Consider the following 12,228-nt stretch of genomic DNA (forward strand, 5'->3'; position numbering starts at 1 on the left):
CGCTTGAGCCCAGGAGTTGGAGGTTGCTGTGAGCTGTAATGCCACGGCACTCTGCCCAGGGGGACAGCTTGAGGCTCTGTCTCAAAAAAAAAAGAACTTTTAAAAAAAGACCTTAATTTTATTTTACAAATGGTATAGAGAGAACTCTACTTTACCATTTTAGTTTTTGCCTTTTGTTCTAGGAGCGCTATGAAAAAACCTGGCTTTAAAATAACCTTGAGCACAAATTGAATTTTGAAATGAGTTGTAGATCTTTTAAGCATACACAATATAAATAAATTGTCTTTTGTTATCCAAAATTATATTTGTGGAAAAGCATGAGACTGTAAGCTGCAAGGTCTGAGGAGCTTCCGTGCCAGGGTTTTTGTATTGTCTGGAGTCCCTGCTCTGCCTAGAACAAAGCTTATTACCATATTCCCCACAGTAAATCTCACCTTTAGGGGTCCTCTCAGGTTTCTCTTCTCGGATTGTTAAAGGTCTATCTGCTATAATTGGAAAGAAATAAATGAGTAACAATGCTGTTTATACTCCTTTTTTTTTTATTTTAGTAAATTACTAGTAACAGATCTCCTGTGATTAGTTTCAGAAATCATTTTATATGTCAGTATAGTGCTTCAGAGTACCATTAGGATCCACTGTGCTCTAGACTAGTGCTCTTCAGAGTGTTTGAAACCAGTGCTGATAGTAAACTGTACTAACCCACGATTAAGTAGGATTTAGAAACCTGTACAGCAATTTGGCATGGTCTCAACATACTGTATTTTATAAAAGTATTAGTCTGCCATGGGTTGAGAGAAACAGAAAACTGGTCCTTCCCTACAGATGGTCAAGAAACACGATTCTAAAGTAGTAGCTTTGAGGACGAAGTACCTCACCATGTTTCTCTTTACATTTATTTTCTTTCTCTCAGGGATTTTATATTGGAAGACATGGATCTTGCTGCCAATGAACTCAGCATTTATGACAAACTTTCAGAGACTGTTGATTTGGTGCGACAGACAGGCCATCAGTGTGGCATGTCGGAGAAGGCAATTGAAAAATTTATCAGGCAGCTCCTGGAAAAGAATGAACCTCAGAGGGGGCCACCCCAGTATCCTCTCCTTATAGCTGTGTCTAAGGTAATGCTATCTTCTGACTTAGAAATCACTTAGAGCACAAACTCCTAGACATTCTTCCCAAATATTTTTGCATGATTCCCCTATTGAGCCTTGCTTTTTCTGTGAATAAATTGGCCTTTCTTCTTGTTACCATGTGTTACTTGGAAATTTTGACAATGTTGTTAAATGTCCTAGGTAAAAGCTGTGTATTTATAATTAAACTTTTATTTGTGTGTATTTTGTAATGGTGGACATAGCTCCTGACTGTATATTAGAAGTTTTGTAAGCCTTTCAGTCCTCATAACTCTAAAGTTTTGTTTTTCTTTTGTTTGTTTGTTTGTTTGTTTGGAGACAGAGTCTCTCTCTGTCACTCTGGGTAGAGTGCTGTGGAATCATAGCTCACAGCAACCTCAAACTCCTGGTCTCGAGTGATCCTCTGGCTGCAGCCTCTCATGTAGCTGGGACTATAGGTGCCTGCCACAACACCTGGCTAAGTTTTCCTATTTGGGGTAGATATGGGTCTCACTCTCGCTCAAGCTGGTCTCAAACTCATGAGCTCAAGCAATCCACCCACCTCAGCCTGTCAGAGTGCTAGGATTACAGGCATGAGCCACCATGACTGTCCAGCTCTAAAGTTTTAAATGCTTCCAGAAATGAATGTAACTAACTTATTTATGAAAATGTATCAGTTCTTAAGGCATATTGGAAATAGCAGAAGAGGCATGTTTTTTTCTTGGAATTAAGATATTTTGTTTGCTGGGACAATTATTAATGGCTTACTTGTGTTTTTTTTGTAGGTCATCATAACCATGGGATTAATCTTGCTCACTGCCTACTTTGTGATTCAACCTTTCAGCCCATTAGCACCTGAACCGGTGCTTTCTGGAGCTCACACCTGGCGTTCATTCATCCATCATATTCGGCTGATGTCCTTGCCCATTACCAAGAAGTATATGCCAGAAAATAAGGGAGTTTCTCTTCATGGAGGTGATGAAGACAGATCTTTTCCAGGTAGAATGCTGTGTTTATTACTTATCAGTTATAGTTTTCTTGACAGTACATGAAGAGAAAGGAAATAACATTTATTGATACCTAATAAGAAACACTTTCCTTATATTGGCTCATTTAATTCAGTCCCCATTAAAACTCTGTGGAATAGGGTTTATTATCTCTGTTCTCTCTGAGAAACTGAGAGTTAGACAGACTAAGAAATTTACCAGAGAAACACATATGGTAGAGCCAAATTTAGAACACATCTGGAGATGAGCACTTGCCCATAAGAGGTTTTGACTGTCTTATTCTGTCCTTTTCTCCCCTGAGATCCCTATCCATAGTGGATGTTCACTAAATAGCTATAGATTAATATTAAAGTGTTTGAGTAGGCCAGGTGCAGTAGTTCATGCCTGTAATCCCAGCACTCTGGGAGGCCAAGGGTAGGTTGCCTGAGCTCACAGGTTGGAGACCAGTCTGAGCCAGAGCGAGACCTCATCTCTAAAAGTAGCCAGATGTTGTGGAGGGCACCTGTAGTCCAGCTACTTGGGAGGCTAAGGCAAGAGAATCCCTTGAGCCCAAGAGTTAGAGGTTGCTGTGAGCTATGATGCCACAGTACTCTACCAAGGGTGGCAGAGTGGTGTCTGAGTCCAGCTTGCTTTTAACCAGATCTTTTAATAGTGCTTGACCAACTGAGTTAGGTTTTGGTTTAGGTATATCCCACTCTTTCAATTTAGTCTTTCGGTTACAACTCAATTTAGTGCCGAAAAGTGTATCAATTTTGCCAGTAAATTGAATTTAAGATACACTTAAATCTAGTAATAGTGTATCAGTGGCAGCATAGGAATTCATAGTCTGACAGACCATTTGAGGGATTTCCTTTTGGGAATAGTGTAACCTGTGATAAGACTTGAAATTTATTTTTTTAAGGAAGAAGAGAGGGATTTTTTTTGAGAGGGATATTATTTTGATGATATTTATTTGTCCATATGGAGGGATATGAACATTAATATCACAAATGGATTATAAAACTTTTTGTGAGGCCAGGCACGGTGGCTCATGCCTGTAATCCTAGCACTCTGGGAGGCCAATGAAGGCAGATTGCTTGAGCTCAGGAGTTCAAGACTACCCTGAACAAAGTCAGACCCTGTCTCTATTACAATAGAAAAAAAAATTGGCTGTATGTGGTGGCATATGCCTGTAGTTCCTGCTACTTGGGAGGCTGAGGCAGGAGGATCACTTGAACCCAGGAGTTTGAGGTTGCTATGAGCTAGGTTGAGACCATGGCACGCTAGCCCAGGTAACCGAGGAAACTCTGTCTCAAAAAAAAAAAAAGTGTTACTATGTTCTGAAACCTTTAGAATCCAGCGTAAATTTTAGGATATGTGTTTTCAGAAAAAATTTACTAGTTTAATCTAAGCTTTATAATCATAATGTCATTCTTTCTACCAAGACATAATCAGTCATAAAAATTATCCCTTGTGATGGATCTACTTCGAAAGATATTTTTGCACACTTGCGGAAGTCAGTGAATAGTAACGATGTAATTTACTTATTCAGTATACCATTTATGTATAAAGGCACTAAAAATAATTTTAAAAAATAATAAATAGGAAGAAGGAAGAAGTCAAAGTACTTAAGTTGAAAAAGTAAGTACAGTCTTTTGCCAAATTTTCAAACAGGAAATGGAGAAATGTCTCCATTTGAAGAAAAATTTTCAAAACTGTATCAAAATCAAAGGTAGGATACATTGTAAGAGAAGAATTCTTTTTTTTTTTTTTTTTCTAATGAGACAGAGCCTCAAGCTGTTGCCCTGGATAGAGTGCTGTGGCATCACAACTCACAACAACCTTCAACTCCTGGGCTCAAGCGATTCTCCTGCCTCTGCCTCCCAAGTAGCTGGGACTACAGGTGCCTGCCACAATGCCCAGCTATTTTTTGGTTGCAGTCATCATTGTTGTTTGGCGGCCCAGGCTGAATTCGAACCCACCAGCTCAGGTGTATGTGGCTGGCACCTAAGCCTCTTGAGCCACAGGTGCCAAGCTGAAGAATTCATTTTTTAAAAAAATCAACAGGGCAGTGCCCGTAGCTAAGTGGGTAGGGCACTGGCCACATACACCCAGGCTCGCGGGTTCAAACCAGGCCTAGGCCAGCTAAACAGTAAAGACAACTACAACAACAGCAACAAAAAAAATAGCCAGGCATTGTGGTGGGTGCCTATAGTCCCAGCTACTTGGGTGCTGAGGCAAGAGAATCTCTTAAGCCCAAGGGTTTGAGGTTGCTGTGAGCTGTGATGCCACAGCACTGTACTGAGGGTGACGTAGTGAGACTCTGTCTCAAAAAATAAAATAATAAATAAAAATTAAAAAAAAATTTAAAAACTCATCAACAGAGTTCAAAATGAAGCTTCCAACCCTTATCAGGAAGGTCCAGAGCATCTGAAGGAAAAACCCAGAGAAATTTGTCAGTTAGGCCAGGCTGTGCTGCTTCCTCAATCACATCAGTGTCCTTTCTTAACTGTCTTACTCTTTGGCACTTGGATGAAGTAAGCAGAATCTGGTTGATGGCATTACTGTAATTTTTTTTTTTTCTTTTCTGAGACAAGGTCTCAGTCTGTTACCCAGGCTACAGTACCATAGTGTCAGCCTAGCTCACAGCAACCTCAGACTCCTAAGTTCAAGTAATCCTCCTGCCTCAGCCTCCTGGAGTAGCTGGGACTTACAGGCACCTGCCATGACACCTGTAATTTTTCTAGTTTAGTAGAGTTGGAGTCTCACTCCTGATCAGGCTGGTCTTGAGTTCCTGAGTTCAAGCAATCCTCCAGTGATGGCATTACTTTCTTCCCCCTGTCCTATAGAGTAAATCATGCTTTAAAAAGTTCAAGAAATGACTCGGTACCTATGGACAGTGGTTGTGGCGCCAGCCACATACACTGAGGCTGGCGGGTTCAAACCAGGCCAGGGCCAGCTGGACAACAATGACAACTGTAACAAAGAGATAGCTAGACATTGTGGTGGGCGCCTGTGGTCCTGGCTGCTTGGGAGGCTGAGGCAGGAGAATCACTTGGGCCTAGGAGTTTGAGGTTGCTGTGAGCTGTGACGCCATAGTACTCTACCAAAGGTGATGTGGTAAGACTCTGTCTTGAAAAGAAAAAAAAAAATTCAAGAAACATTAGTGTGTCGTCAGCAAGCCAGATTATTTGGTCCACTTCAGATTAATATTTTGCCTTGCAGATGAAAATAAAACAAGTCTTTGGCGCTCAGTGGTTAAGGCGAGAGAGAGCATGGGAATGGTGTAGTTTTAGCTCTTTAATGTTGTTCATTGTATTAAAGTGCTATTTTTTTTTTTTTACTTGTAAATTTGGGTACTAATGCACCATATTTTCCTATGTGTGATAATTCTGGAAAGCTGTAGACATGTAAAACTAACTGTTTTGCATAGTATTTGGAAGAAAAATTAAGAATATATAATGAATGAAGGGTAAATAGAAACACATGGGGGAGAATTAGGTGTAACAAATGGAACTTCTAGGTCTGTAAGAAGCCTAAAAAAGGATGGAAAAGGTTAAAAATTTTTTTTTCTTTTTTGAGAAAGAGTATCAGTCATGAAGACTAAAGTGCAATGGTGTCAGCTTACTGCAGTCTCTAACTCCTGAACTCAAGTGACCCTCCTGCCTCAGCCTCCCAAGTGACTAGAACTACAGGCACACACCACCATGCATGGCTAAGGTTTTCTATTTTTGGTAGAGATGGGGTCTCCCTTTTGCTCAGGCTAGTATCCCAACTTCTGAGCTCAAGGGATCCTCCTGCCTTGGCTTCTCAGAGTGCTAGGATTACAGACATGAGCTACCACACCAGGCCTAATATATCATTTTTAATGTCTTAGTACCAAAAGACAGCTACCTTCAAGTTAGGATTACTTAGCAGTACATTTATAATAAATGGAGGGGAGAATGGCATGACAGATTTGCCAAAGGAAATCTGAGGATATTGGTTTTTTTTTTTTTTTTTTTTTTGGCTGTCGCCCTGGGTAGAATGCTGTGGCGAGCCTCAAGCTGTCACCCTAGGTAGAATGCTGTGGCATCACACTTCACAGCAGCCTCCAACTCCTGGGCTTAAGCGATTCACTTGCCTCAGCCTCCCAAGTAGCTGGGACCGAAAGCGCCACCACAACACCCGGCTATTTTTTGGTTGTAGTTGTCATTGTTGTTTGGCAGGCCCCAGCTGGATTCAAACTCACCAGCTGTGTGTGGCTGGCACCTTGGAGCTACAGGCACGAGCCCATATTGATTTTTAAGTGCTGGCCTGTCTGACCTCCCAGAGTCATCTGGTGCTCCTTGCATTGGTGCCTTGGAAATGATGGCGGCAGCTGGGGCTTTGATGACATATGAGTGGCACCACCAGCAGTGGTTAGAGCTTTTCTCCTAACCCTACCCAGGGAACAAAAGGGCAACAGAGGGGCGGTGCCTGTGGCTCAGTGGGTAGGGCGCTAGCCCCATATACCAAGAGCAGCATGTTCAAACCCAACCCTGGCCAAACTGCAACAAAAAATAGCCAGGCGTTGTGGCGGGCACTTGTAGTCCCGGCTACTCAAGAGGCTGAGGCAAAAGAATTGCGAAAGGCCAGGAGTTGGAGGTTGCTGTGAGCTGTGATGGCACAGCACTCTACTGAGGGGGATAAAGTGAGACTGTCTCTATAAAAAAAATTAAAAAAAAAAAAAAGGGGGCAACAGAAGCAGGGTTCTTTTTGTAGGTTTCAGCCTTGGGTAGAAAATCCTGCCCCTAAATCCTCTTGATGAGAATGAAGTGACTTTGCAAGTAAGTCAACATCCTATCCTAAGCAAAAAAATAAATAAGCTGACACTTAGTATTTGCTGGGTAACAGACCCTGTTCAAAGTACTTTTCATATATTGGCTTATTTAATCTTTACATTCTTATGAGGTAGTTTGAGGTTTTCTGCCCATTTTACAGATGAAGGCTCTAAGGCACAGCACTGTTAGGTCTCTTGCCCAAGGACCCATGGCTATTAAGTCATAGAGCCACAATTTGAACTTTGGCAGCTAGTCTTTAGAGTCTGTGTTCTTAACCTTAGATGTGAATAGTTTGTAGCTACACAGTAGACCTGAAGAGTCCAGCATTATATGTGATTTTGGAGTTTAACATGTCTTTCAGGTCATCAGATAGTTTCTCTCAACTTCCTAGTCTCTAAAGAGACAAGGTTCTTTCTGGCTTGTACTGCACTTTTCAAGATAAATGGACTTCCAAGCTATTGGCCCTTTAGAATTTTCCTATACTAGTCTTTCCTGAGGCACTGGAGCCAGTTCATTCTCTCAGTCTCCACCCTTCTGGGTTACCCTTATGTAAATATGTAACTCTATGTGCTCTTCTGGGTAATGTTTGACTTAATCCTTTCTCTTACTAGCCTAGTTTTCCCTTCATAGTCACATTCTTATTTCTTTTTTTTCTCCTAGCCTCATATCTTTATATCCACTTTGCTCTTGCCAGCCATTCTCTTGGCTTTTACCATTTCCATGGAGTGATTAATTCTTGTAGCTAAAAAGGGACTTTAAAGTTAATCTAATTATGTACTCCCAATTTATGAAAGAATAAACTGAGGCCAGAAGAAGTAAAGGAACTTGCTTACCCAGGTGAAAGTGGAATAATAGCATTTGAACCTTAGTTTCTTAACTCCTGCCTTCATAACATTCTGTCCGTTATGCCACACTGACTGCCTACCATCTCTCTGCCCTCCAAGCCATGTGCCAGCATGTGAGACCTAATTATTTTGTTTACTTTGGGCATTTTCTAGCTACTTTTATTGTTATTTTCTTTTTTTGAGACAGAGTCTTACTTTGTCACCTTAGGTAGAGTGCCCTAGTGTCATAGCTCACAGCAACCTCAAACTCTTAGACTCAGCAATCCTCTTGCCTCAACTTCCTGATTATCTGGGACTACAGGTGCCTACCACAATGCTGGGCTAGCTTTTCTATTTTTAGTAGAGACAGGGTCTCACTTTTACTCAGGCTAGTCTCGAACTCCTGAGCTCAAGCAATCTACCTGCCTTGGCCTCTCAGAGTGCTAGTATTACAGGCATGAGCCACCACACCTGTTTGGCTACTTTTAAACTAAAACCCCCACTTATACTGAGGAAGCCTCAGGATAGTTCTTCCATACAGTAGGAACGTATACCTGGGTACTGCACAATTAGAGCTTTATGCATCCATGAGCCTTTAAGGAAAGGATGAAGTAGATGCAACATCTAGGACTTCGGGGAATAACAAATCATTCATTGACTTACAACTAAGGACTGATCAGACTTAAAGAATCCAAGCCAGTGTCCAAAGATGAAATGCCTGGACCTCAAGACATATCTTACTCTTTTGTTTACAAAATAAGCTTACCTTCTGTGATAATACCAGCTATCCCAAGCACTCACTATACACCAGACACTGCTATAGTCACTTCTCAGTCTTTACAATAGTCACATAAGGTAGATACTGTTTTTATGTCCATTTCAAAGATGACAAGACTGATGTTCAAGATTGAGTAACTTACCTAAAGTCTCATGTGCAGAGACACATTTTTATACAAGTTAACAAGTCATGAAAATAGATGAGATGTTATGATTTGGAGTCGTTCAAATAAATTGCTTCCTAGAGGTAAGGCTATTTATTGGCAAAATGATTTCTTGGGCTCTGTCCATCCCTGTGGTGTATGAAAATGGTTCTGGGCATGCTGCCACCCATGCAGGGGACCTGGCAAAAACTGCCTTTACCATCCAGGCTTCACCCCTGCCTCATGCCCAGGATTCTAGAAGAGGTGCTATGCAAAATGAGCTCTTGGAGAGAAGCCTGGTTAAATATTGAGCACAGGTCAGTGAAGTCATGGGGACTTTGTCATGGGCTTTGCAGGCTTTTCTTGGGCACATTTCTAATAAAAGAAATCATGAGGTTGTATTTATTTAATTTTTATTTTGAGGTTTCTATGAATCCAGACAGTTCATTTAATTTTTTTCCCTGGAGACTTAATTCTATAGTTAAAGCTTCTGAAAATCAGCCTCTTTCTTCTTTCCTTTTTTCTTTCCTTCCTTCCTCCCCCTCCTTCCCCCCCCACTTCCATTCATTCATTCAGTGAATGTTTATTGAGACCTTGCTAGACTGTTATTCTCAACGAAGCAATGAACAAAACAGACAATCCCCCTGCTCTATAGGGCTAGTATTGTTTTGGGAGGGGGTTTTTGCAGTTTTTGGCTGGGGCTGGGTTTGAACCCACCACCTCCAGCATATGGGGCTGGCGCCCTACTCCTTTGAGCCACAGGCACCACCCAAGCTAGTATTGGTTTTTGCCTTACTTTCTTCCTTATCCTTTTTACGCAGAGGGAGTTTTTCTTTTTGCCATGTTATTAATCTATATGAAAGGATGCTCCCTACTCAGAATTCCAGGGTATGTTATGGTTGTCCACAATGAGTGAGCCTACAGTAATTTTCTTTGTAAACAACTCTCAGGTACCAGGAAACCTCTTGGTGGGTCTGACGTTGGCCCACCCACTTTTCTGCAGAATGACCAATTTGTAAAAAGGTGGGGGTGGTTATAGTTTTTTTGCTTTGACTTCTGCTGTTTTTCCACTTTCACCTGCATGAGCAAGTTTCTTTACTTCTCCTGGTCTCAGTTTGTTCTTTTATAAATTGGGAGTATTTTGTTTGAGAGACCATTTTTGATATCTCAAATAGTGAAATGATTCCAAATTATGGTAAGAATTTGGAATACAGGTTGTGAGCTTTATTTAACTCTTATATAGAGAGTTTCTCTTCTCTGTCATACTTTTGTTATTATTTGAAATAGCTGGTATAGGAAGAGATCTGTAAGGAAGCCTTGGAAATTGAAAGATAGGAAGTTGCTATGTAACTTCCTCTATCTTTCTGTCTGGTATTTTGGGAAGGGTAAATAGAAGCAGGGGAAGGTTGTGAAGGAGCGAGATACAGCATTGTAGGTAGCTGATGAAAAGTTGTGAACAAGGTGGCATGCGGTCGTCTGGCTGTGTGCTGTTGGCTGTTTTCCATGATGGAATTTCATTCACATTGTGGCTTGTTGGCTCTAGCCAGTTGTATAGAGAACACATCAGACAAAACCTTTTCAGTTAGTTGGAAGCCAAGCTGGAGTCTGACCTCATCTCTCTCTATTGTTGGGGATTCTATAGGAAAGGGAGGAGGAACCCCATCACACTGCCCCCGCAACTGCTCACTCATTCCTTTTATCCTTCTTGGTAATCTCAGGGCTACAGAGAAATCAGAAATCAAAAATAGTTTTTTCTCTTGAGGTTTGAGCTCCCTTAATTCAGATGGATGGCATAGGCTCTACCCCATCACAGTGATCCAATTTCATCATCATTGTCCCTCTTTCTTTGCTGGCCTTCAGCTTGGCCACTGTGCCTGTGCTCCTGCCAATATCTTTCTAGGAGCCTGCCTTCTGAGATGACCAAACTCTTCATCTCAAAGTTTATATTTTTGGCTTCTGTTTTCATGACCTTCAAAGACATTTTTACTTGGAAGATAGCTAAAATACATGCTTACAAACACAATAAAGAGAAGTAAGATTTTAATTTTTTAAAAATGCTTTTGAGCTGAACTGGGCACAGTGGCACATGCCTTTAATCCTAGCACTCTGGGAGGCCAAGGTGGGAGGGATCACTTGAGCTCAGGAGTTCAAGACTACCCTGAGCTAGAGCAAATCCCTATCTCTACTAAAAATAGAAAATGAGCTATGCACTGTGGTGGGTGCCTGTATTCCTAGCTACTCAGGAAGTAAGGCAGGAAGATCACTTGAGCCCAGGAATTTGAGGTTAATGTGAGCTAGGCTGACACCATGGCATTCTAGCCTAGGCAACAGAGGAGACTGTCTAAAAAAATAAAAAAACTTCCTTTTTTTTCTTTTTCAACATCCTAGAACTACATGTGTAAAAAAAATACTTTAAATGAAGGAAAATTTCTCACCTCTATCCTTCTAACTCCTCAATTAACTGTTACTATACGTCTTTTTGCTATACATCCTTCTGAATTTTTCCGTGTTTATACAGATAAGTATACTTAGACTATATAAACATAAAATAACTTTTTTGGTTCACACATGAAAAAAGGGCTCATGTATCTATTTTTGGCCAGACATGTTGTATTACTTTCTAAGGCTGCCAAAACAAACTATCACAGGCAGACTGCTTAAAACAATAGAAATTCACTATCTCACAGTTGTGGAGACTAGAATTCTGAAATGAAGGTGTTGGTAGGCCCATGCTCCCTCTCAAAGACTCTAGGGAAGAATCCTTCCTTGCCTCTTTCAGTTCCTAGTGGTTGCCAGCAATCCTTGCCATTCCTTGGCTTCTGGTAGTGTAACTCCAGTCTCTGCCTTCATCTTCACATGGCCATCTTCATTCTGTGTATGTCTTTGCGTGTTCTCTCTTCTTACAAGGACATTTAGAATGGATGAGGGCTGACTCTATGTGTATGACTTCATCTTAACAAACTGCATCTGTGAAGACCCTATTTCCAAAGAAGGTTACATTGTAAGGTTCCAAGAAAGCTATACCATTTGGGAGGCATGCTGTTAAACCCGGTATACACATTTTTGAGGACTTTACATTATCCCATTCTGTTGAATATTCCATAGTTTAACCAGTTTTGGGGGGAGGTGCAGAAATATACCAGGGATAGTCATACACATTTTTTTTATATATGTACTATTATTTCTACACTTGATCTTAGCCAAAAGGCTGAGAAGTGATATGTATACTATTATTTCTATGAGATATATTCTTAGATGTAAAGTAGCTGGGCCACTGTGCATTTAAAATTTTAATGAATACAACCAAATTGTCTTTATAAATGTATACCAGGTTATACTTTCATTAACAGTATAGGCTCGGCGCCTGTGGCTCAAGCGGCTAAGGTGTCAGCCAGATACACCTAAGGTGGCGGGTTCAAATCCCCAGCCTGGCCCGCCAAACAACAATGATGGCTGCAACCAAAAAATGGCCGGTCGTTGTGGCGGACACCTGTAGTCCCAGCTACTTGGGAGGCTGAGGCAGGAGACTCGCTTGAGCCCAGGAGTTGGAGGTTGCTGTGAGCTGTGATGCCATGGCACTCTACCCA

General features: G+C 41.2%; 1 protein-coding gene across 2 annotated transcripts in view; it reads left to right on the forward strand.

The window, feature by feature from the left end:
• CUNH6orf89 (chromosome unknown C6orf89 homolog) overlaps positions 1 to 12,228 on the forward strand; it is a 41,405-nt gene that overhangs the window by 10,365 nt on the left and 18,812 nt on the right. The window contains exons 2-3 of one of the 2 annotated variants that reach the window (XM_023512798.1): positions 911 to 1,118; positions 1,954 to 2,108. In XM_023512798.1, coding sequence (XP_023368566.1) covers positions 2,024 to 2,108 — 85 coding nt within the window. In that variant the 5' untranslated portion in view covers positions 911 to 1,118; positions 1,954 to 2,023. Of the gene's footprint in view, positions 1 to 910; positions 1,119 to 1,894; positions 2,109 to 12,228 lie in introns of both variants that reach the window. The other variant, XM_023512797.1, reaches the window with a different exon arrangement.

The sequence above is a fragment of the Otolemur garnettii genome, unplaced genomic scaffold (assembly GCF_000181295.1).
Source record: "Otolemur garnettii isolate 467f Iridium unplaced genomic scaffold, OtoGar3 scaffold00031, whole genome shotgun sequence".
Taxonomy (NCBI): domain Eukaryota; kingdom Metazoa; phylum Chordata; class Mammalia; order Primates; family Galagidae; genus Otolemur; species Otolemur garnettii.